A 26,947-nucleotide genomic window follows, 5' to 3' on the forward strand; every position below is an offset into this window, starting at 1 on the left:
CAGTCTCCACAAATATATGCATTATTATTAAATTTATTACTGCTAAACTTTGACGTGGACGTGCTTGCTGCGTTGCGACTGGAATTCCCCCAGTACAGGCTTTCGAAGTGAGAGGCGGTCATTAATCGCACATAAAAAAAAAAAGAAACTTTAAATTAACTCAAAATGAACACACTAATTTTGACACCCCTATATACGACGCGATACTATACTATACTATACAATGCTATGCTATGCTATACTATAAATATATAAATAAAGATAACTTAACTATACTATACTATAACATCTGGATAGCGCCAAACTTCACTAAACAAGCAAATGAAACCACTGAATAAGTGAACTGCAGAATGACCCAGATGTCGTTTGGCTGCAGTGGTTGCAAAAAGAAAGTGGGCGCATGTGTGGAGGCTGAATCAGCACACTGAGTTGGGTGTCAGGGTTAATATACGCACACACACATGCATGCTCGCTTACAGAAGAGAAAGAGAGAGCGAGTGAGAGCTCAGACCTGGTAGCAAAACACTGGCGACGAGTCACACTGTGAAGGGCAGATGACACCGCATGATGGAGTCAAATGAGGACGCCTGACTAATAAATATGTCTCTAGTGATAAGTGAAAAGTGGATCATATACAGTATGTGCAATGTACTACATTTAAAAAACACTGCCTTCATAAGAGTGTAGGTATAAATAAAGAAAATATCGGGTAATAGGAAGAACTCTGCTGGAAAGATCCTCTGTTAATTATAATGCTTGACACATTGAGACAGGCAACCATTCTCACTCAATGGAAATAATGCAGGATTTACACACACGCGCGCGCGCGCGCGCACACACACACACACAAAGGGCCCCAAAGCAGCTTCTCAACTATAAGTGGCCGTTTCATGAAGCAGAACTAATTCACTGCTCATTTTTGTTCCTCCGCCTCCTCTCTGTTCTTCTCTCCACTGTTCCTGTTCACATCTTTTTTTGCCACTAATTCACTAATGCCCTTGATCTTCTATACTGTCTTCTCTGCTCATGCTTCCTTCACAGTCCTCGCCCAATACTCTACATCCACCTCAAATTTACCCCCAACGTCTGACCTCCCCATCTTCATTCTCTTCTGCAATCCCGCCGTGGCTGCTAAGGGAACCTCTTCCTTCTCTCAACTAGCGAGCTCCTATATATGTTCTTTTTTATGTTGAGGCTACATGGCCAGACTAGTGGCTCACAGTAAACACATTCGTAGATCCACACCTTCAGCTGAGATTTTACAGCTTCTTTTAAGCACTTGAACCAGCTGTCCACAAAAATGTGTGAAATAAATGGACTATTGTAGTTTGAATATACGCCTGTTCTTTCTAACTCTATAGACTTAATGGGATTAGGAAGGTAACCATCTAAGATTCACTATTTTAGGTTAGACAAGGGAGAAGCACGATATCTTCATCTTCACTGATGTCAGCCATCATCACGACTTAATTTCGATTTTTCAGCCTCTCTCCTCTCGTCTGTCTGATCACTTCCTCACCTCAAAAGGGAGTAGCAGCATTAATGCTTCCTACTCTTCAAAGTCCACACTTCAGCACTTCAAAGGCTGCACTCTCTCAGCCTTACACCAAAGCTAATACTCTAACACCCAGCAGGATATATCCGGCAAGGCTAGAACTTCAATTTGGTCAACTTTTTTTCAGCTGCTGTCCCTACAGAGCTCATTTCAGGGGTTGCCCTGTGGATAAATAGAAAGAAACTGGACTGACTTCAAGATAGGAGAACAGATCCAAGAAATCTTGTGAGCTTGCTACATTTTTAGTTGAAAGTAGTTTGGTTGACAATTTAAACTTGTCTCATTGCCTGATTTCAGGTTAGTGCTTATATCTGATTATTTTGGACTTTAGGTAAACATCTGCTTCCAAGTGACCCAAATCTAACTGTACTCACAATAACTGAAACAATGCATATGCTTAAGGCGCACCTGCCCTACTTTTGACCTCAACTTCAAGAAGGTTCACCGTTTAACCTTTTTATTATGAGCATTACCGTATGAAAAAGTTACTCATTAGTTTATTATCGTTTTCAATTTGACCCAAAATTAATATTGGCACTATGACCTAGCATTAGGTACACCTGTGTTACTTAATGAGAATTTTGCCTTTACAAATACATGCTCCGTTTTGATTAATCCTGTCGGCGGTATTAAATTAACACTTTGCTTATTATTGTGAGTGTCGTTTGAAGTGATGCGATACATAAATTTGCTCTTTCTTTTTGCTGCCTTATGAGCTTATTAACTCATTCACTGCCATTGACGCCTATATATGTCAAAAATTCATTTGAACTATTTCTATTAGTTTAACATTTTTTCCCCACTTTTGTTAACAAGAGTATGAAAACCTAGAATTTTTTTATTGCACATTTAAACAGATATAAAATGTGTGATTAATTGTGAGTTAACTAATGAAGTCATGCAATTAATTACAATTAAAGTTTTTAGCACCTGACACACCTAATTTTTATTAATCTTTTCTTTAACTCTTTGACTGCCAGCCGATCTAAGCATTTTGACTGATCTTTCAAGGTCCACACAAAATGTTGTGTTTGGACTATGGAAACACACATACTCCCAAATGAAAGATTGAACTCTCATCTTTCATCAGAAAAAAAAGTTTGTGTCTACCTTATTCCGTTCTTCAGTAATCAACAATAGAAAATGGTTAGTTTCACCGAAATGCTCTGTTTTGAAACAAAAAGCGGAGAAAAAGAGCTATTTATGAAACAATGTTATTTCATGCACTCTAGTGAATTGTACACTTCTTTTTGTCCATGAATGATGCCACAAACACCTAAATAGTGCTTTACTTCTGTAATACACCACCACCAACAATGAAAAAGTGTTTTTAGATTGCAAAATATGTTTATTTCCATTCAACAGTGTAACAATTTGACAAAACAATTTCGCAAACTATTTACAAATGTGTGCAACTGTGGCACTATTTACAATTATGTGGATGTTTCAAATACAGTTTTTCTTTTTGTAACACTGCCCTGCGTGCAAGGAGACGGAGCAGGATTTGTACAACAGATACGTTTCACTTCGATTGTCCGTTTCGCGTGCAGACGTTACACTTTCTTGACGGCCTTTTTTTCCGGGGAATAGCAAGTAGCAGACTGTACCCACTACTCCGATGAATATGCATTGGACTCGGGGCACTCTTCGTCATCCGATTGAACGTCCGCCTGAGCGTGCTCGGTTGTGCTCCGCGTTTTCCGGTGTTAGCATCGCTAGCCCGTGAACCTTTATGACGTCGTCATAACCGCCGCGTCAGCGCTTCCAACTTCGGAGTCACCATCATCATCATCGATGATGATCATCGTCGTCATCAATGTGCTCTTTAGCGTTGGTCGATGCCTTTCGTCTTTGAAAAAAATTCCCAGGTGTGAGCTGCTTGCAACCGGTCGCCATTGTTCACTTCTTCAGCCATCTAGCTCCGCCTCAAGTCTTCTACTGCCGCGTCAATGCTTCCAACCTCGGAGTCACCATCATCATCATCGATGATGATCATCGTCGTCATCAATGTGCTCTTTAGCACTTTGAAAAAAATGCTCAAGCGTGAGCTGCTTGCAACCGGTCGCCATGTTCTCTTCCCTTCCCCAGCCATTGTCCCCTCTAGCTCCGCCTCACGTCTTCTACTGACGCCTACCCAATCTTGTAAAAAGAGAGTCATTGCTGCCATCTAGGGGCCAAAAATAGTCATTAGGCTAACTAGATCTGCTTGAAACTTTCACCACAGCTGGCCAAGGCTTCCCTCCACCCATTTCAAAAAAAAAAAAAAAATTGATGACGTCTTTTAACGTCATTGGCGGCCCTCCGTAGGTTTTTACTTGACGTCTTTTAACGTCCATGGCAGTGAAAGAGTTAAAAACAAAAATATATATATTTTAAGATAATCTTTTCCTTAAATAAAAAGATTTAAAAAAGAAAAGATAATTAAAAATTAGGGGCGTCAAGCGATTAAAATTTGTCATCGTAATTAATCGCATGACTTCACTAGTTAACTCACATTTTATATCTGTTCTAAAAATACAATTAAACAATTCGAGGTTTTCATACTCTTGTTAACAAAAGTGGATAAAAATGTTAAACTAATAAAAAATTGTTCCACTGAACTTTTGACGTATACAGGCGTCAATGGCAGTGAATGAGTTAATATTGTGATCGGTGAGTAGATGTAATAAAAGCGTCATATGTTTATTTTTTCCTTACGTAGTGCTTTAGCATTCAAAGATTATTAAACTAGACAGGGAAATACGTTTTGCTGTGAAGAAAGGGTTGCACACACACGCGCACACACACACACACACACACCCCTTGATACCCTGATTACGAGTTCAAACTGTCTTGAATCACCTTTGGCACCCTAATAATCAGCGGCTCCCTGACACCCACTTTAGCTGCAGCTCTAGTTTCTTCCTCCATTTGCCTCAGCGGGGAGGCACATCCTTCGAGGCAAGTGTTCAATTAATGTGTATGTGCATGCGTCACATGCACGTGTGCTATCACTCACTCGACTCTCATTGCACCCTTTGGCCTCCTCCACTACCCCCATCCTTCCTTTCTCCTCCTTAGCCTCTCTGCTTGTCATCACTCACTTCTTGGTTAGCATTCAGCTAGACAGGCTTTCCTTTACTCTGCCTTGATGAGAAATGTACGTGTGTGAGAACATGTGTGCGTGCATATAAGTATGAGTGTACAGTGCAGGAGAGTGCAGCCTTAAGCAACAGCAAGGACGAGGGAGAAGTATGCTCAAGCAGAACAATGGAATTATGGGTAAAAATAGCTCTCACACTGTCAAATGAAGAAAGGAGACCAGAGAGCGTGAGAGGGCTTAAACAGAGAAAGCAAAGGATGCAATGAAAGGAGTGATCATGCTCAGAAGTGTGAAAGATGAAGGTAATTGCTTGCTGAGTTATAATAAAGTTATTTAGCATTTAAAAAAAAAAAACTCAGAACAAATACAGCCTATAAACGGATTGGTCAAATTTACCGAAAAAAGGTTGAATTTGACCAATCAGGCTGGTGGTTATGTGTCCGACAGATCCTTTGGTTAAAACAACCGCTTTAGAATGGTAGGTGTTTTCAACCAATATATATTGGTGATTGGGCCAACCGATACAAATTGGTCATTCTGAACAAGTTGTTGGTTAATCTGTGTTAGAAGATGACATTTTTTGGGGAATGCCGCGGATTCCCGAAAAACAGTACCACTGATTGTGTCACGCCCACCTCAGTGGGGTGGAATTCGTTCTCCGCATTTGACCCATCCCGAGGGAGCGGTGAGCAGCAGCAGGGGCTGCGCTTGAGGAATCATTTGGGGATGTAACCCCCCAACTCCAACCCATAATGCTGTATGTCAAGCAGGGAGGCAAATGGATCCCATTTTTATAGTCTTTGGTCCAGCCCAGCCAGGGATTGAACCCACAACCTCCCAGTCTCAGGGGAGATACTCTACCACTAGGCCACTGAGCTGGTCACACCTAGTGATCTATCAAGACACACATTTCCATTTTTAAACACTATATTGTAATCACATAATAATAAATACATTTAGAATACAATAAATATATTTCCAAGTGCTCTATCAAGACTTACTTTTCTAAATTGGTTTGCCTGTAAACACCAGGAATGGTCAATGTATGACCAAACTATTGGTTAATCAAGCAAATATGAACTTAACCTACTAGATTGGTAGTTTTTTTTTTGTTTACCAATCAGTGTGTACAAGTAAGAGTACCATTGTATTTTTAGAAGGAATCCAAATCAACACAATAATGTAGATTCATGGCTTGACATGAGTGATATAGCAGAAAAAATAAATGATTGAAAGATACCATAATTGCGTCATTGATTTTCATGATGTGTGCTGTCTTTCAGAAAAAAGAGTGGCTATGTCTCAACTGCCAAACCCAGCGGCTGATGTCCGGAGAAGTTCTCGATGAGCCTCCGCTCCCTGTTCCTCACCCGTCCCCAAAACATCAGCCCTCGGGGTCGCCACGCCACCAGGCACCAGTCAGTCAACAAAGCCCTCTCCACAAAGCCACCAATCAGCAGAGCTCCAAGCCGGCCCAGCCTCAGACACAGAAACCACCGTCGGGAACCGGAAGTAGCGAACAGTTTGGGCCCAATGCTGCCAAGCTGCCAACAGACACCAAGAATACGATACCATCTACACCAACTGCACCAACAGCAGAGACCCAGAAGAAGACGAAAACCACAGACGAAAAGCTTAAGACAGAGCCTGAAAGCCAAATTGCCAAAGACAACAAAACCACTCTCAAGAAAGGAGATCAAATTACACCAATCAAGGAAATTAAGAAGTCAAGGCATTACGACGTAAGTAACAGTAATATTTGTAACAGTTTACCCATCTGTAAAGCCGTTCCTCATTCTCATCCTTTTCTTTCATCTTGACTTCAAACCAACCCAAAATGACATTTACCAAACTGCATTTTGTTTCTTTATGACTTTGAATCAAAGTGAAGAGCTGACTTCAAGATCCTTTTATTCGACTAGGAAAGACTCCAAAGTGTCTTTAAGGATATGTTATTGCCCTACTCAGAATGGCAATATATATATATATATATATATATATATATATATATATATATATATATATATATATATATATATATATATATATATATATATATATATATATATATTTTTTTTTTTTTAAGTGTTTTTTGTTGTTGTTTGTTGGGGTGGGTTTTGCAGTTACACATATAGACTATGCTGTCATAACGATCCCTCTTGTTCAAATGGACCGAATGACAAGAATCCACTGTTGTCTGTATACCAGACCAAGCAACCATTTGTGATGTACCATTGTAATGAAACATTGTACACATAAACTCCTACCAGGATTTATAACCCTTGTTGGCATGGGAATAGAAAAATTAATATATATATACGAGTTAGACATTATCTTCACCAACAACGCAACTTCAGCCTGTCATTGTTGTCAATGAATCCTATATTTTTCATTTATATACAGTTGTGTGAATACCTCCTGAGAATACTTCTGACACTTAATGCAAACTACAATTGTTCTTGATTTTTCTTCCTTTGTGTGAATTGAAGGTTGAAACAGTTGGAACATCCTCCAATATTGAGGATCTGTAGCTGTTTATAAAGCAAGCTATTGATTTCCTTCTGGCAGAATGCTGACGTTGCCAAACACAGCAAAGCAGTCATGGATCAGCTTTTGTTTGGGGAGCGAGCAGGGCTTGTCTTACTTGGCTGCAGCCAACCTTGCAAGCAGATATGTTTATCTGATATACTTTAGTATGTACATACAACTATAAACTATTAAAAACTACATACTATTAAAAAGTTATTTCAGCAAAATTAACATTAAATAGGTGGAAGGATTAGCAGCGGTAAAGTATCACACCTGATTTTTTTTCTTCACGACCTCACCTTTTCAGAACTCTGTATTTTCTGAAAACATTGGACGGTGGCCAATAAACACTTTAACAATGTGACTATAGTTTATTACTATAATGTGATGGCGCATTATAAAATGATAAAACATGTCATTCATTATACACAAATTACCATGTGATTCACACTGTGAATTTGTTGATCATCCCCTAAGATTTCCATCGTCCTACTTTCTGTGGTTTGCATTTTTTCCCAATCATTTTGAATTTCATTATAGCAGGTTATACTGCTAGACTTCTATGATTTGGCATGTTAGTAAGCCACTGATTAATTTTGCAGTCCTTTTTTTGTGTTATGTTTTAACACTACAGTCTTATCTAGACCTTAAATTTAACTGAATCTTTTTTTTCGCTGTTCAATTGCAATATTATGATACACAGAGTTCAGAAGAATTCAAGTGGGCAGCATACATAGAGCTGATGAAGAAATTTTGATTATTATTAAAACTCGACAATTAATGACTAAATAATGCATGCATCTGTTATGTACATGAATTATTTATTGCAACTATTTATTTTGTAGCTAATGTTCCAAAATATTATTTTGTCACTGTCCAAATTTGATCAATTTCATAGCTTTCCAATTCAACACTTTTGGTCAGTTCCCTTGTGGGTGTGTTATTTTTACAAATGATTGGAGAGTCTGAAGTGTTAAAATGGCTTGCTCTCTTTTGGCTCAAGAAATGTTTGTTTTTTTCTGAGAAATTATGATTTTTGCAGTACACTTTTCGATATGTAATAAAAAACAAATTAACCTCACAATCCAATCTCATCTAGCTATTCTTGGTTTGATGCCATAAAATAATCTCATTAAGATCCCATTAAACCGCAATAAATCTTCATCTTGTGATTCAGATAAGTTTATGTGAGTAATGTAATTTCAAACTCTTGACAAATATGACTTGTGGATAGTATATTTGCAGACACGTTTTAGATTTGGATCAAATAGGATTTGGGAATATTGGTGGCATCTAGTGCATGCAAAGTGTATCTATCCCATTGAGACCTTAAAGACTTCTTTTTTGTCTCTCTCTTTAGGAAACAAAAAACAGCACACATGACTTGTCACGCAGCCCACAGAGCCTCAGTGATACCGGTTACTCCTCCGACGGCATCTCCAGCTCCCACAGTGAAATTACGGGACTAATTCAAGAGGAGGAGATGAAATTGAGTGAAAGGGGCATCAGCAGTGGGCGGGGCTCCCCACCAAGTCCTTCAGAAATTACCAAATTAGAAAGCTCCATGAGGCCTTTGCTGGAGAAGAGCCTTTCCGAGGACAAAGTGGACAGAAGAGGAAGGAAGCACAGGGATAGAGACTTAGATGACAGAGGCAAGCAGCGCCCACGCTCTTTGTCAATCCCACCAGATGCATATGACTCGGATGAGGAACTTGAAGACATAATGGAAGAAGAAGAAGACGGAGGAGACTGGGAGGGTAAACGAAAAGAAGGGAAGGAGGAGAATAAGGAAAAGAAAAAGAAGGAAAAGGAAGTTGAGCCCACAGAGATGACAGATGAGGAGTTCATGAGGAGACAGATAATGGAGATGAGTGCTGATGAAGAAAATGACGAGGAGGAAGAGATGGAGGAAGATGAAGATGAGGAAGATGAAGGATATGGCTACCAGCGAAAGAAAAGCCACCACAAGCACATCATATCTGATACAGCAAAAGAGAAACGCCGTCTACAGCACCACTCTAGCAGTTTTGAAGAGGAAACAAAAAGCTCCACTGATGTTTACAAAAGCTCAGTGGAAGAGGGTGAAGAAGATCTGATGGCGTCACAAGGTGGTCTGAGGCGCTTCAAAACCATTGAACTGAATAACACCAACAGCTACAGCCGAGACATTGAGCTCAGTAATGAAAATGACTTAAGCCTTGATCGAGAACCCGAACTGGAGATGGAAAGTCTAACCGGCTCTCCTGAAGAGCGCTCTCGGGGCGACTACTCTTCCACTCTTCCACCGACTTCTGCATCCTCTTACGGGTCAGGCCAGTCTCCTACATCCATCTCATCAATGGAAGAGGACAGTGACAGTAGTCCCAGCAGGAGACAAAGACTGGAAGAGGCTAAGCAACAAAGGAAAGCGCGGCATCGCTCTCACGGCCCTCTCCTTCCGACAATTGAAGACTCTTCAGAAGAAGATGAACTGAGAGAGGAAGAGGAACTCCTGAGAGAGCAGGAGAAGATGAGAGAGGTTGAACAACAAAGAATCCGAAGCACAGCACGCAAGACCAAGCGGGATAAAGAGGAGCTAAGAGCTCAACGACGTAGGGAAAGGTCTAAAACACCACCCAGTAATCTATCACCCATTGAAGATGCTTCTCCAACAGAGGAACTGAGACAAGCTGCTGAAATGGAAGAACTTCATCGTTCCTCTGCCTCTGAATACTCCCCTCAGAGTCTGGATTCAGAAGCTGAGGGTTATGAGTCCAAACTTTACAAGTCAGGCAGTGAGTACAACCTTCCCACCTTTATGTCCCTTTATTCACCAATTGAGAAATCATCGATCACAACCACAATAGCGCCATCATCCACTTCCAAGCCATTAAAGAGTGCTGAGGAGGTTTATGAAGAGATGATGAGGAAGGCAGAGCTGCTTCAAAAGCAACAGAAACAGCAGCAGTCGTCTCCAGTAAGACACGGCCAGTACTATGAAGAAGATATTAATGGACAAGGTTATGATGAAGAGTATGAATATGAGCAAGAGCAAGCGGGATATGACAATGACGCGGTTGAGATAGAAAATGATATTTACGAGGAGATTCGACAAACATCTCAGAACATCACTAAAATGCAGCTGGCCACTGATGAGCAAGTAGAGATTGAGAGCTCCTACCCAGACAAACAATTTCTCGACACAGGTTCTGCCTTTGCAAAACTTCTTGAGCAAAGCAATGCACTTCTGACTCCAGGAACCAGCCCGACCCAGATCTCCGCTCCTGCCACTTTTGCTGAAACGGGACGCATCCCTGATGTTAGAGTAACTCAGCACTTTGCCTCAAAGGACAGACACAAAGACAGATTAAAAAACCAAGCGGGAAAAAATGGAATAACCCCAACAGTAGCTGCCACTACAATTGCAGCTTATGGAGTTTATGCTAGAGATGCTATAACTATTTCTCAAACGAGTACAGGCAACACTATAACAACCACCCAGTCTTCTATGTATAACAGACACACAAGTCCTGCCACATCTTCAGCTACAGTCTCAAGTGTATGCAGCAAGATTGCAGAGATTACCCAAGCCTATAGTCAAAGAGAGGTCATCACCAGAAGAGTAGGGGACTCTCGGGGTGGAACAGGTCGAGATAGCCCGACAACTGCTAATGAGCGAATCAATGAGCCACGCTCTCCAAAGTATACAACTTATTACAGGAGCACCAGCCCTCCTCTTTCTCCATCCCCACCACCACAAAGTCCCACCCACTCACCCTCCAGGAGGGCTACAGCTGAGTTTTCCACACAGACTTTCAATTCTGCACTACGAAGAGACTCTGGAGGTTCTGGGCCTACTTCTCCAGTGATGGCTCAGGGAACCCAAACTTCACATAGATCGGTCTCCCCACGGCTCTACCGGCAGCAGTCTTCCCAGGATGTGCCATACTCTCCACCTGCAAGTCCGGCTCGTCCAACGACTGTCAACACGGCTACATCGCCTCTCTCTTCCCCCACAAGATTTAGCCGTCAATCTACATTTGATTCTTATTCACCATGTGATAGCCCTCCAGATACGCCACCTTACCAACATTCACCTCCACGCAGCTTCTACAGAACACAAAGAATAGAAAAGGTAAATGTTGGAACAAGTATGGTTACCACGGCCAGTACTTATACAAGAGGTTCCATTTCTATGGATAATATCTCCCTCTGCCGCATATCTACAGTGCCAGGCACCTCTAGGGTGGAACAGGGCCATATGATCCAAGGTGGAAGCGTTGTGGACCTCAGAACAGCCACCAAACCTGCTCCTATCATCATGACTGATCAAGGAATGGATCTCACCTCTCTAGCCACTGAAAGCAGAAAATACCATGGTGGAACAGAGGGGAGCAGACAGTCAACAATTGTACAGCCACTGATTATGAACCTGAATGCCCAGGAGATCATCACACCAACTACTGTGAGTGTAACTGTAGCGGCTTCCATGTTTATGTCCCAGCCCAAACAACCAATGGTCTATGGCGATCCCTATCAAAACAGAGTGGATTTAGGTCAGGGCATGGGTTCAGCTGTGTGTTTTTCCCAGAACAAACCCCCTCTATCACCTCCAATGGACCCATCAATACCAAAAATTGATGCGAAACTTGAAGATCTTAGTATTCAACAGAGAGAACTACAAAAACAGCAAGAGAAGTTGCAGATGCAACAAGAGCTTCTTGAGCAGCAGTTGCAGCAACATCATCATATGCAACAACAACAGCAACAGGCTTCTGTTTTAGCTAGGTATAACCTTTCTGGACAGGTCTCTCCCTTGCTGAAAAAAGACTTGATGGTCAGCCAGACTAGCACTGCCTCGGCTGTTGTCAGTGCTGTATCGCCAGTCATCAACCCCGAGATTTATGGCATCGGGCCCATTGAGCTGAAAGGAACGTCCAGTCCACCTGGCATGATAACAGGTGGAAAGACACCACATAGTGTGGTAGTACAGATAGATGGTGGGCAAGAGCAGCTCAGGGCAGTGACCCAGCTTGTAAAAGTTGAGGAAGGACAGGATGCTGCAGATCTCTCAGGAGGCCAGATTAAACCTGACAACCAACCAGCTTGCTGTGATGTTGTATACAGACTCCCCTTTGGTGGAAGCTGTGTTGGTGCTTCCGAGAAAGAGGGCATAAGACCTCCTTCCGCTCCACCTCTTTCCTATGATTCTGATCAAGAGAGACAATCTGCAAGATATCGTGAATATCCAATGGAAGGACAAAAGTCCTACACATTGCCTTATCCTGGTAGGCTTCAACCTTCAATGTCTGATACAAACCTGGCTGAGGCAGGGCTACAATCATATAATTTCAAACTAGAACCACATTTTCAATCCCAAGGAGAACTTGCAGTGGATCTAAATGCTGTAAAACATGGCTATGGGGGGTATATTGGAATGCAATATGGCTCATACACAGATTTGCGTCATGGAGGAGAACTCCCTGCCCCAACATTGCCTATAAGGCGATACAATTCATTGTCTAACATCAATTCAGACTATGGCTACTCTGCTCGTGACATTGCCAATTTCCAGGAAGCTAATTTAGCGCAGTACAGTGCCACAACTGCAAGAGAGATCAGCCGAATGTGTGCCGCACTCAATTCAATTGATCGCTATGGAAGCAACCCCGACCTTATGCAGTTTGGGAGTCTGGGGAGAGGAACCAGCCCAGCAACCTCGAGACTATCAGCTGGTCTTGGCTTGAGACAAAATCTGCTTTTTGGATTGGATGGGAAGCCATTATCCCACAACCAAGCGCTTGCTAACCTCATCAATGCCAGGCAGGCCAGTCTTAGAGCCATGTACCCTGCAGCCATTCGCTCCTCAGATGGAATGATCTACTCCACCATTCAGACACCCATTGCCTCTACCTTACCTATCACAACTCAGCCCGCTTCTGTTCTTCGACCACTACTAAGAGGGGTTTACAGGCCTTATCCATCCCCCAACATGACACCTGTGCCCCTCTCTAGTCTCACCAGATTACCAACGACTCCCAGAATGTCTGTATCTGGACAAGCGCCAATACGTTACCCTGGACCAGGTCTTCTCCAAACGACATCAACCTCTGCCATTATTGCTGATGCGATAACAACCTTAGCGGCAGCAAGTGCCCCAGTATCTGTTCCCATGGCAGCTACCCCCTCTACAATCCAAAATGAACCAGTTTACCTTGGTAAAGGTGGTGTTGTAACAACCTCTTCTTCTGTTGACATCACATCAACTGACCCACAGCATCAACCGCTAAACATGTCCCAAGCGCACCTGAACAGTCAACAACAACAACAGACACAGGCAACAACTGCTCAATGTTACACATCAGTCGGCCCTCCAGATTCTTCTAGCGGTTTACCAGTAGCAGGGGGTCTACCTCCCTTCCCGCCACCCGGTGCTATACACAAAGAAGGTGAAACTGAGGCAGAAAGGCTGCATCGGCAGCAGGAGCAGCTTCTGCAGATGGAAAGGGAGCGCGTAGAGCTGGAGAAACTCCGGCAACTGCGTCTACAGGAAGAGCTAGAACGAGAAAGGATTGAGCTGAAGCTACACAGGGACAAGGAGCATATTCTGGTGCAGAGAGAATTACAGGAGCTGCAGAACATCAAGGAACAGGTATAAGGAAAAACAGGAAGTACAATGCAAAGATTTGAGGTGTTTTGGGGTTGCAAGGCTTTTTTTTTCCTTTTTCTGATGTCTTTAATTAAGTTGATTCTGTCTCTGTCACAGTTTTCCATTGAATTGTATGGTACTGAAACAATGTTTGCATGCATCATGAGAATATTTTTTTCCCAATTTTATTTTGTACATGTATATGAAGAAAAACAGATTGATTATAAAAGTACTTGTGGAAAGACAAAATATACAAAACATATAAAACAACAAACACAACATTAAAGCAACAAAAGCAACATAAGAAAGTTTCACAGTGTTTCACCCAATCATGAGCTACACATTTACACATACATGTTCGAAAAGGAGTAGGAAGAAGCATAAACTTATCAGGTCCTACCCCTTTTAACATACGTTACACATTTTAATTGTTAACGGGGGAAATTATCAATTCTATTAAACGTATGTGGCTACATATATTAATGCACCTGAATACAGTAAACCAACAATGATGGATTTGACTTTGTTTTTCAATCAAATTATTATTTTATTGTTATTTTTCTGCCATAACTTGCATTGTTGAAATATCACTGTATGGTTTACAATTCTCTTCTGAGGGTGTAAATGCTTATACAGTATCCTGCATGTCTAACGTGTGATGTGAAATGAATGTTGATTTTGTTTTTGTTCTTATTTTTTAAGTGGTACATGTGCAAATCATTCATTTTCAACATGTTAAAAAAACGGGCAGTGCTGACACATTTTATATTGCTCTGCTTTAAGCGTTAACAGCTGAGCTAACATAATTGTCTTCTTTTTTAATAGAACAAGCAGTTGAAAATCTTTCAAGTTAACTCTGTTAAACAGGTGTGGAAGCTTTGCTTGACCCAAAAATCAGCAAGAGAATGTTTCTGCATCCCATAGCCTCCAGTAGCAGCAAAACCCCAAGCACTTTTATTTGCAACAGCCTGTCATTTATGCAATAAAAAAAAACTCCATTAAATATTTTCTTACAAGCATTACCTGACTGGCACTCGCACTTATCTGCAGATGCTGTACTTTATGTTGTACTTCCATTCTTGTTTTCTGGCAATACATAGAAGTTTAGGCCTATTCTAACCCATCCACGTTAACTCCATGCCACATTATGTTTCAGGAGGCTTGTGATTTCTTTTTATTATTATTTGATTATCATTTTTTCAACCAGATTTGCAGAAGTCTAAGAAACCTTGTGTGCTTTTCACTATAATCTTTTTCTTACATTAGTCCATTCTTTTCCGATCCACCTCTCCCCTTAACCTCATTATCACACAACTCTCATTCGTAAGTACTTACCAACTTTTGCTTCCTGCCCATGCGTGATTTCTTTCTGTTTCTACAATTTAGGTTCTGCAACAGCAGCAAAACGAACGAGAGAAACAACTTGTGGTCCAGAGGAAACAGCTTGCCCAGCAGAAGTCCCAGCTCGACCAGATTCAGTCCTTACAACAACAGCTCCAGCAGCAGCTTGTCGAACAGAAGCGACAGAAAACAGCCGCAGCGGTCCAGAACGTGCAGGTGAGGATCAACAACAACTTTGGAAAAAACCACAATGATAATTACAGTTGTACAAATACACTACATCCTGGCTATTGTAAGCCTTGCATCAAGTGACCGCAGTTGATCTCCTATTGCAGATGGATGTGAATGGACAGCCTCTACATCCTCATACTGACCATCAAATTGGATCACGTTCCCTCCCCAACTCCTCGTCAGAGATGTGTCTGAGGAGCCATGAGGAGCATGTTGAGAACCAGAGCAACATGAGGAAACACAGCTCCATGACCAGGCTGAGCAGAGACAGCTTGGATGGAGAAGGCGTCAGCTTCCATGTTTCCCCTCGCAGGAATGTGGACAGTTGTGTGCAGACAGATGAAGAAGATGGGGAGGAGAGGTATACCTTTAAGAATGTGTCTGTCTGTATGAATAGGGGAGGGGGGGGGGGGTCTATTTTAGTGTTTAAAAGTATTAAGCGTTTGTGTTCATTTGAATTTTTTGTGTCAATTTACAGGTAAGCACAAAGTTAGGACAAACCACAAATGTTTTATATCAAAACATTTAAAAAGCCCAAATACAACATTTTCAAACAAAGGGGAAAGTCAATTGAAACACTGTCAATAAATTGGGGGTGTGTGGGGGTGATGGCTGGCTTGAGGCTTGTTGTCATGTGACATATTAGTAGTCTTATACCATTTTATTCTGGTATGTTTTTTCTGCTGCTGTTATTTTTATTTTTTATTCTGTCCTGTTCTCGCATCTTTCGCCATACCACATTTGCATTACCTGCATTTTCTATAAAAACCACAAGATAAACAACCACAGAGGAGTTGTTACAAACTTATTGCACAGAAAAACTGTTTCAGCATAAAAAGACACACGGATGCACCATTCTGCATAACCATGGAGTTGAACAGGACAAATATGTATAAAAAAAAAATGTTAATCATGTTTTCACTGGATATATACAGTAGGTTGGATATACTATGGGTTAGTAGTGGCAGCCTTGTCACAACTCGCTACCACTGCCCCAGTTTTCATGGTTGCAAAAGTTGGCCCAGTAGTAGAGTAAGGCTGGTTGAACTGACTTATTTGCATGAGATAGGACCAGTCAAATAAAATAGGCTGAGTTAAGAGGGGTAAAATAAAAAAAATAAAAGATGAAAAATGGGTTGTAGAGTGTTCTATTGGTCTTGATCAGGGGTTGCAAGCCCCGGCCTCAAGGACCAGAGTCCTGTAGGTTTTGGATGCTTCCTTCCTCCAACATAGCTGACTCGTGATCAGCTCATCAGCAAGCTCTGCATAAGCCTGATAATGATCCTATTAACTGGAATCAGCTGCAGTTGGAGTAGGGAAACCTAACCTCTAAAACCTGCAGGACTCCGGCCCTTGAGGACCGCAGTTTGCCACACCTGGTCTTGATCCTTGAGGTAACTATTGAATTGTGAAAAAATATCTCCTTCAAAAAAATTGTTGAATTCCTCTCCCCATCACAAGGTACATGATGCGTCATCGAACCAGGCGGCGTGGTCGCAGCGTGGACTGCTCCGTTCAGACGGATGATGATGAGGACAAGGCTGAAACAGGGCAGCCGGTCCGCCGAAGACGCTCCCGTTACTCTCGACATTCCGAATCCAGTGCCACTGGCAGCGGAACTACCGACAACAAAACCAGCGCCTCGAAGATGGTATCCTCCAGCATAGCCATCCAAACCATCAGGGAAATGTCCTGCCAAACTGAAGTGGAGCACCTTGGAAGAGTTTCGCCTGCAATCCATGTGACATTACCAGACCCAAATAAAGTGGAGATTGTGCACTACATCTCAGGACCTGAACGGACAAATAAGGGACAGTCGTTAGCATGCCAAACTGACCCAGAAGCCCAGTCACAAGGTGTTGTCGCTCCCCAGCTCAGTATACCAACCACAGTGAGCCCGTATTCTTCCTCCACCAGCAGCGGAATCCAACAATCTGGTTCCACTGACATTTTGACACAGCAGCGCCACCAGCAGCATATGACAGCAAATGCCGCCAAGTTTGAGCGCCGACGTCCCGACCCGCTCGACATTAACTACCAGCCCCACAACCACCTGCACAATGAGTCCATCTCTAGCATCATCCGGCAGCAGCAGACAGTCCCGAAATCCCCACAGGTCCTCTACTCGCCTGTCTCCCCGGTGTCACCTCATCGCCTGTTGGAGAATTCACTATCGAGTGAGAGGCTGAACAAGGCCCATGTCACACCTCAGCAGAAAGCGTACACTGCAGAGTCCCCCCAGAGGCATCCCTCCATGCCCAGACCAATCAAGAGCACCCAAAGGTCCATGTCAGATCCCAAATCTCTTAGTCCTACTACTGATGAGCACACCAAGGCTAGGCTGTCCCTCTATCAACAACAAGCACTCCAGAACCAGGTAAAGTCTCTCAATTAATGGTGACAATAATGACAATCCATGAAGAATAATGAACTCCACTGGTTGTTGGTTGTTTATTCCTTTATTATTCTTCTTCTTCTTCTTATTATTATTATTATTATAATTCATGCACAATTCAAATAGATTTTAAAGAGTTTGGAATTTGGATATAATATTAATCCAGATGTCGTCTAATTTCAATAATGCCATAAATACTAATTTATAATATCAAAATTCTTCCAGGCGTCAACCCAAGATCTTGTATCAACAGGTCTTATAGTTTGCTGGGAAAAACATTGAACATTTTTCTTGGAATAAACAGAGTATAAATAACCAGCTTTGTGACATTGCATTGGAAGTAATTAGTAAATGAAGCAGTGGCAATTAATGTCACTTCACCATTCAAAGTATTACAGTATTCGGATAATATTTCATTGCAAGTCATATATTGCTATAATGTCTACTGAGGAAAAGACTATTTATATGAGAAAGGAGTCTTCAGAACCATTAATTTGCCTGAGAGAAGCAAGCAAACCTAAGAAACTGGAGCTAATCTCTGACAGAGGACAAATTGCAGGACAAGGTTCTGACAGCATCTTACAAAACAGCTTCCATTACCTTGATAATCCTAAAAGCAACAGTCCATTTAAAACTGAAAGAGATGTCTGGTAGCTGCTAGTTTTAATTGATTGGTTAGAAAAATAAATGCCTAAATGCAAAAAAAAATTGTGATCTGAACCACAATGGTAAAAAGAGTTATTGATCTGAATTGTTTCAATATAAAACAAAATATTCAGGCATTGACTGAATGTATTTGTAATGAGAATACAAGAATATTACGAGAATGAAGTCAATGAAAAAGTAAAGCGGTTGGAACAGTTGGATGTGATTTGGAAAAGGGAAAATGGGGAAAAATCTTGTTGGGACTGTTCAATCATCCAACCAGAGATTTTTTAAACAGAGCTGAGCAAAACGTCATTACATAAGCCCGTCATTGACGGATGCCCGCCTTTTGGCGAGCGCTTCCACATTTTGGGTGAGTGCTTTATGACGCCAAGTCTCAACGAAATACACGTACCTGGCTCTGGTCAGTACAGACGGTCCTTCTCAGATTATGTATTTTTGGGTTTTGCCCAGTTCTGGTTTGAAACTCTGAACCCTAATTTCCTTAATGTTATTGCCCAGTTTCATTCTCTAGTTAGAGATATGTCAACTGCTGGTCTTCTCTACTCTATTTTCATTATAGCATGCAAGCTTTTTCTTTTACAACTATGCCTTTTTTTCCTTTTCTCGTGTCTTCTAACGCAACCCCTTGTTCTTTCTTGTCTTTGTCTTCTTGTCTATGCGTCTCCCTTGTCTCCTTATATATTTATTTCCCTGAACGTATTCTTCGAGTTTTCCTTCTTCTTGTCCATGTGATATTTATCTGTTTTCCCAATTCTAATTTATCATACCTGTGTAATCCATATTCCTCTAACACCCCCACTTTTATTTATTTTCCTTCTTCTTTCTCTGAATTACTTTGCATTGATTATTTTCTGTTTCCATCTTCCATCCTGCGTGCCATAATGATGTTTTCTATTTTTCATTATTCACACCTCTTTATACATCTTTCAATATGTTTTACCCTATTATGTTCTTTACATTGTATCTCTTGCCAACTGCCAAACCTGCCTATCATCCTAATAATCACACCCTCTTATTCTTCTAATTTTACTCCTTTTCATGTTTTGTTGTCTTTGTCTCTCTCTTGTACTGCTCTTCCACCCCACCCTGTCTCTCATCCTACAGCTGGCCGCCCTTCATCAGAGCTCGCTTCTCCGTAAGGTCAAGAGAACCCTGCCGAGCCCTCCTCCGGAAGAGACGACTACATCGGTTCATCTGCCCCTGATGACACCTGCCCTCCAACAGGTCTACTTGCCATCCGTGCCCAGCCTCAAGCCCAGCTCCAGGTCTGGCCTAGCCGCCAAGGCCAGCCTCCTCAAAGACCTCACCCATGAGCTGAAGGCAGTGGAGCAAGAATCAACAAAACTGAGAAAGCAGCAAGCTGAACTGGAAGAGGAGGAGAAGGAGATTGATGCTAAGCTGAGATACCTCGAGCTAGGGATCCACCAAAGGAAAGAGACTCTAGTCAAGGAGCGAGAGAGGAGGGATATTGCTTATCTGAGGTGTATGGGTGATGCTCGGGACTATATGTCTGATAGTGAGTTGAACAACCTACGATTGGCAGCGGCAGCTGCATCACATGAGACCAATGGACTATTGACAACAAGACCAAGTACTGCTCCTCTCAGCCAGTTCAGCAATGATCTGAACCCAGCAACTCAGTACACGCCTACATCATCTTTCCACTCTCAATACCCCCAGAGCCAACCGGCAGCACCAACTCAATCAAGTTTACCCTTCCAGTCCTCAACATTCAACCAAACTCCTTACCCAACAGTGTCTCAGTCCCAGGCCTTACCACAGCCGGCTCCCCTCCAGAGTCATGTTCACCCTTCGGGACCATCCTACCAATCTCAAACCTCATACTCTTCCCACACTTACCCCCAAACTCAACCCCCATACCCTCAAACAGACATAGGGTTGCCAAGTGTTCCGCAACCTCAGCCCCAAACAGGGCACACAGGTTTTGGGCCCGCACCACCTGGTCAGCCCCCATACCCCACCCACAGCTCACCTTATCCGAGTGCTGTGTCCTCTTACCCCAGCCAGAGTGGCCCTTACCCTGGGCAACCGCAAACAGATATATTGACAGTGCATCAAGGAAGGTCCAGGCAAACGTCCCTGGCTGATCTGGAGCACAAGATGCCCACCAATTATGAAACCATCAGCAACCCTACAGTTGTGGTTACCACCACGGCACAAGACGCCTATTCCAGTTCAGCTGCCTCATTTGGTCAATACACCGGAACAACAACCATGGCCAACTATGGACCCTATGGCTCAGCAACGGTGTCCAGTAGTTACGGTGGGTTTTCTACCATTCCACCTAGCACTTATGGACAGTATACATCAACCGCAGCTAGTTCGTATGGCCAGTACACCACAACCACTGCTAATGCGTATGGCTACACAGCAACAACAGCCAGCTCATATGGACAGTACACGTCAACAGTTTCCAATGCCTATGGACACGCTGTGGATAGTCCCTCCACCTACAGTACGGCAGATGGCATGTACGGGGCACCTGGTTTAGAACAAAACATCCCAAGGAACTACATGATGATAGATGATGTAAGTGAGCTGACGGCAAAAAACGGGCTGGGCACGACAACAGGGGATATGATGCATCACAGCGGCACGGGGCGTTACCCTGGCGACATCCATGGCCACAGCAGCACCATTGGCAGCACGACGCGTGGGGGAACTGGCAGCGCCATGTACGGCAGGGCACCCGAGGAGGAAGCAGCGATGCAGGAAGAGTTGTACGACCACCATGGCAGGGGTAAGAGCAGCTACAGGCACGGACCTCTAGGGGGCAGCAGCAGCGTGAGCACTAGCATGGGTGGGGGATCCTCCTATTACTATGACTACGACTACAAACATGGCAGCTTCCGATCTGGCGTGCAGAAATCATCGTCCCCCAGAAGCCTTTTGGCTCCAGCTGTCATGTCCACCAAACGCAGCAAGCACAGGAAACTGGGCAGCATGGAGCAGAAAATATCCAAATTCTCCCCCATTGAGGAGGCTCGGGATGTAGAGGCAGACCTGGCCTCCTATTCTTCAGCAGCTGGTGGGGGTTACCCCTCCTCCCACATCCGAGGACGTCAACTGATAGAGGACTACGGCTTCAAGAGGAGTACTTACGACACTGGCGGTGGCATCACCCATAGCAATCGACACTTTGGCACAATGGGAGAGGAGGATGACCGGATTTACTACACTTCCACCGGCCGCTCACGTTCTACTGGCTACGGCATGGACAAGATTGCAGCCAGAGACTACTCTGGGTACCGCAGCAGATCCTATGAGAGGGATGACCGCCCCTACCGATCTGGCCATAGCCGGGGGCGCCACCCGACCAGGCAGTACTCTGAAGAGGAGAGCCCGCTCAGTCCCCTTGGGAGATTCATGGGCTCCGGGCGATCATCAAGCTTAGGTCCCGACCCATATGACAGTCACAGCAGTAGATATCATTACTATTACGGCCAGTATGGTTCCAGTCACTCTCTGCCAGATGTGCAAGACCACATACGGGACCTTCCCCGGACCCATGTCTACAAGTCGGATGATACATACATAATAGACGATTATCATTGTGCTGTGTCAGACAGTGAAGGTAATTGTGGGAGCTGAATGCCCACGATCTCACTACCTACTACTGCCCCCACCATTTATCTAAATGTCCCCCACCCACCCAATGGATAGGCTTAGAAAAGAGAAAGAGAAGAAAATGAGGCAGAGCTAGCTGTTGCATGCCAATGTTTTCTTCTTCCTGAGAGTCACTTGGAGCTCTCATTTCAGTGGACTGCTGTCTGTCTGTCTGCCTGCCTGTCCGTCCCGCCGCCTGTTCGTCTGGTCATCTGTTTGTCCAGTACACGCATGGTTCTCCGGCGTGGTCGTTTTCTTCGTTCGCACCACTCTGATTCCCTTGGAAGGTCTTCTTTGCACGCCACCAATGCAAATTGTTTAACAGGGTTTTATCGTAATCTAGTGTATGTCTTTTGCATTGATATTTTATACATGTTTTCATTTCTCAATTCTGACTGCACTGCAAAATAGTCTATCATTTTGGAAGAACAACCTCAGTCAAATGTAATTGTTGCATACTCAGGAATCTCTTTTACCCAATATGATTGGCTTATCCTTGGTTATGGAAAGATAGCTCCTATATAGTTTTCTCAGTAGACGTTTTTGCAGTGTTTATTTTATCTACTGTAGTTACAGTCTTGTACCGTGAAAGTGAAGTAAATTGTACTCTGCATGGGTATAATTGTATTATTTTGATTTACTGTGTCTTCTTCTTATACTTTTCTTTGGCATGTGGGTGGTCTTCCTTCTTTTTCTCAGCCTGCATGCCGCTGTCTCCGAACGACATGGAGATTGACTGTGATCTGCTTTCGGTTTCCAAAGCCTACCATCTGGGCCAAGAAGAGACAGACTGGTTTGAGAAACCACGTTCCAGTTCTCGGCACTACGGCAGCAGCCACTCGTCTGGAAGGAGTCGTCATGGTGTTAAACACACCTATCACGATTATGATGAGCCTCCAGAGGAGGACCTGTGGCCTCAGGATGAGTACGGCCAAGGAGGACGACATTCTTCGTCCTCCCGTGACCACCGGCATCATGGCAGCTCAAGTCGGCACTCATCCTCGTCACGTCATTCAGATGAACCAAGGTCCTCTAGGTCATCTAAGGGCCACCCCAAAGACCCGTCCATGCGGCACGACCCTTCAGGGCGATCTTCATCATCGGGAAGACGTGGTGATTCAAGGTCTGGAGCCTACCACTCGTCGGACTACTCTCGGGATCCGTCTGGCCACCATCATAGCCAGAGATCTTCTAGGCAAGGGGATCCACACCGATCATCTCGCAGCAAGTCTCAGCAACAAGTCGACATGCAAGGCCAGCCACCAGGTACATGGGGGGAATTGTGTGGCTCTCTTTGAAAAGTGACCCTAAAAATGTGTTTCTAAGAATATTTTAGAACAATTTTAAATGTAGCTTGCATTCCTGTCTGGAAAAGGTTCTGGGTTCCAATCATGGGTTGGGCCTTTCAGTGTGGAATTTGCATGTTATTCCCTAAGTTTGTGTGGATTTTCTCCTTGATAGAACCCTTTATAAATTGGCGATAGGTGTAAACGTGAGTGTGAACCATTGTTTGTCTACTCGTGCCCAGTGCCGGAGCCGGACTTTTATAAATGGGGGGACCAGGGAGGGGCCAAGGATACTTAGTATGCATATCCAAAAATTATGCCAAATACTTTTGTTTTATAAACAATTAATTTCCAACGGAGTCTCTAAATGTTGAAATATACTGTATTTAAGTACATATTATAGCACATGTAAACTGTTAAGGAAATGCATGGATGGATTATAGCACACAAGAGATTTTTGCCCATAATGTGCTGGACAAAATTTACAATATTCAAACAATGAACAATTAACAGTGTTTAACATGAATGAATTTTGCAATTTGTTTGAAAATTTAAATTTGTTTTGTTTAAGGAACAAGTAATATTTTCTTGTTTAATTTTCCACACACCCTATGAAATAAAATAAGAAATTTGTTACTCCTAGCACTTTATTTACAACCACATAGTGTTGTTAAATCCTGCTATTAAAGCCCCCACTTCTAGACTAAAAACATTAGGGCATATATACTAAGTGAGTAAGTGCTAAGCTGTATTCTTCAAGTTGTTTTGTGTGTGATGTTTAAATATCTTATTTTGAAATATATGCTTTTAATTTGGAAGGCCGCTCCGTACTTCTATTTCCTGGTTGACGTCTTTGTTCGTCATTCAGCTCATGCTTTTATTTTATTTTTAGCTTGTACAAACAACGTTAACTTATTGATCTCCGTTCAAAACAATCTATCTGAATATAAAAGATATTTTAAGACACTCACATCTCACGGGGAAACCAACATGACATTGCCAAAAACGTTCCATCTTGATGCACTGATATGAAGTGTCTTGATGGGACTCGGCAGATTCTTCTTCTCCAGACTCTTATTGAGATGGATTCCAATATATTGTGGTACATAGCGCTACCTACTGTGCAGGAGGGGCATAACAATTAGTAGGCGTCTGATTGAAAAAAATGGGAGGCTGCACTGGCAAGACGTGCGGCACCACTGCACCGATGCCGTGATATGGCAATCATTTGGCGCCTGCAGCAACCCAGCCAGAGTGTAACAGACTCCAGCTCACCTGTAACTTTTAACTCAACTGTAGAAAATGGTTGGATTGTTCATCCTGTAATGAAGTTTAGGTGATATATTGTCTGTTGACAAGAGAACTCTTTACTTTGCAAAAGATCCTTGACATTTTCATCTATTCAATATATAGATGCTTTATTTTTATTTTTACAAACTTGTGCGACTGTATAGGCAATAACAAAGTATACCTACAATATCTGGCAATGACAATGACTAAGTCAAATTAACAGAATGGTAAATGGACTGCTTTTTATATAGCGCTTGAACAACATCATATGGTGCCCGAAGTGCTTTACAATGCCTCATATTCACCCTTTCACACACACATTCACACACTGCTGCCACGCAAGGTGCGGCCAGTTCCATTGGGAGCAAGTCGAGGTTCAGTGTCTTGCTCAAGGATACTTCGACATGGTCACCAGGGGTGAGGAATGAATCCCAACCTCACGGATGGGAGAAGACCACTCTACCACTGAGCCATGCCAGAAGTTAAAATCTCCTATAAATATAAACCTCATTGTAACTGAAATCCTCATTAGATTATTATTTTTTTTGTAACAGACAGAAATGTTTAAAATCTTTTGTTCAATTGCAGTTTAGTGGTCTCTTACAATCAAGTGTCCCCACGGGGATCAACAGTTTTTAATTAAATCTATCAACCGTGACCTCTTGGAGGAATGTTTTCCCTGAGGGCATCAGTGAGGCTGTGTTCTTAGTCATGTAGGCCTACTCATTAAATCTCAGAATTTTGCACATTCACATTTTTCATATAATTTCCTCTTCCACGTTTGCTTCCTGCATTTGCTGCATACAAACTTAACTTGGAATCGGCTTCATTGGAACAAAAAGATGGTCACGTCTGTTTTTTTTCTCATATAAAACATTCACTAGGTACTTCCAGGTCTGGCTCTTCGTCAAGGGGACAGGGCCCTGCAGGTGGCCCTACGGGATCCGGGCGACAGGTTGGTCAGGTTTCCCAGAACGATGGTGTTCCAGGACAGAGGACGCAGCTACAACAGCAAGCCCAAACTTCAACGGCTCGGCCGGGGCAGCAAGGGCCCCCAACTATCACGGGTGCTCAACAACAGCCACCAGCCCAAGGACAAAGCATGGGAGTGGGGCAGGGCCAGGCCAAACCCGGGCAAATGGGAGCAGCGGGTGGACCAATGGGACAGGCCAGGCAGACAGGTCCCACGGGAACAACAACTGCCCCCATGGTGAGTACAGGAACTAAAGATGGGTAAACTGGTTTTGTAGGGGAGAAATATTTCCATTGTTGTTTTGAGTAAACAATACTCGTTTAAACTTCCTTTACATCCATTGTATGTTCCTTCACCCATTCAACAATACATTTCCTTCCGTCTCCCTATATCAACAAAATAGCCAAATGAAAAATCATCATGTGACTTATGCAACTGTTGTGGAATATGTAGCACAGGCAACCTTTATAAAACCAAGAGTAAATTAAAGTGGAAAATCTGAAATGCTGTGTCAGAGCAGCCTGGAAAATGTGACAGGACACAACACCAAACTGCTCTCATGACTCAGCAGACATTTTGCTGCTTTGACTTCACCTTCCATTTGCTTTAGTTAGCTGTCACAACACAAGAGCAAAGTATCATCTTTGACTGTCATCTTCCTTCTGTCTGCCTCCAGTTTTTTTTTTTTATCTGTATCTTCTTTGTTTGCATCCCTCCTCCGCTTTCCTCTGCCCCACTGGCCTGTGTTTCAAGAAGTCAATAGAATTGAACTGAGTTGGTCTGTGCCAGCATGGTGCATATGGGAGCTGCACTATCGACTAAAGTCTTGACACATTTTAAATCAATTAGTTAATCAGGAGCAAGAAATCATTTATGTACTTTTAATTCTTCTGTCCACAAAGTCATTTTGGCTGACTGTATGCGTCCATATAGGCAAGATCAACATTCCTGCCCAACTTCACAAAGTGAGGGCACACTTGGATGAGTTTGGTGTGGAAGAACTTCAATTGATCCCTGACCTTTAATCCCTTCAAACATCACCATTCAAATGTTCCTCTGGAGGAATGAACAAAGAGCTGTTAATAGCTTCCATTTTCACTTCCTGTGAGTGAAATAATGCAGGCCGTACTTGGGTCCATATGGCGGAGAGTATTTGTGCCCTGCTGTTTTCAGCAATGCTGCTAAGTGATGAGCTCTTTCTCTCGTTCTTTCTCTGCAGGCAAAGATTGATACACCTCCAGTGACAGCCATCGGGGCAAAGGCGGCGCCTGTCATGGCCTCAAAAGGAGCTCAACCGCCACTCACAGGCATAGGTGACGCACACTTACACGCACACACACG

At 43.0% G+C, this 26,947-nt stretch overlaps 1 protein-coding gene across 5 annotated transcripts in view; it reads left to right on the forward strand.

The window, feature by feature from the left end:
• Nucleotides 1–26,947, forward strand: part of bsna (bassoon presynaptic cytomatrix protein a) — a 97,554-nt gene that overhangs the window by 58,808 nt on the left and 11,799 nt on the right. For 2 of the 5 annotated variants that reach the window (XM_077544523.1, XM_077544550.1), the window contains 9 exons: nt 5,921–6,379; nt 8,527–13,797; nt 15,181–15,351; nt 15,471–15,727; nt 16,828–17,743; nt 19,535–22,025; nt 22,757–23,323; nt 25,518–25,843; nt 26,826–26,919. In XM_077544523.1, coding sequence (XP_077400649.1) covers nt 5,921–6,379; nt 8,527–13,797; nt 15,181–15,351; nt 15,471–15,727; nt 16,828–17,743; nt 19,535–22,025; nt 22,757–23,323; nt 25,518–25,843; nt 26,826–26,919 — 10,552 coding nt within the window. The remainder of the gene's footprint in view (nt 1–5,920; nt 6,380–8,526; nt 13,798–15,180; nt 15,352–15,470; nt 15,728–16,827; nt 17,744–19,534; nt 22,026–22,756; nt 23,324–25,517; nt 25,844–26,825; nt 26,920–26,947) is intronic. The other 3 variants (XM_077544532.1, XM_077544540.1, XM_077544562.1) reach the window with 3 other exon arrangements.

The sequence above is a fragment of the Vanacampus margaritifer genome, chromosome 1, assembly GCF_051991255.1.
Source record: "Vanacampus margaritifer isolate UIUO_Vmar chromosome 1, RoL_Vmar_1.0, whole genome shotgun sequence".
In the NCBI taxonomy this organism is placed as follows: domain Eukaryota; kingdom Metazoa; phylum Chordata; class Actinopteri; order Syngnathiformes; family Syngnathidae; genus Vanacampus; species Vanacampus margaritifer.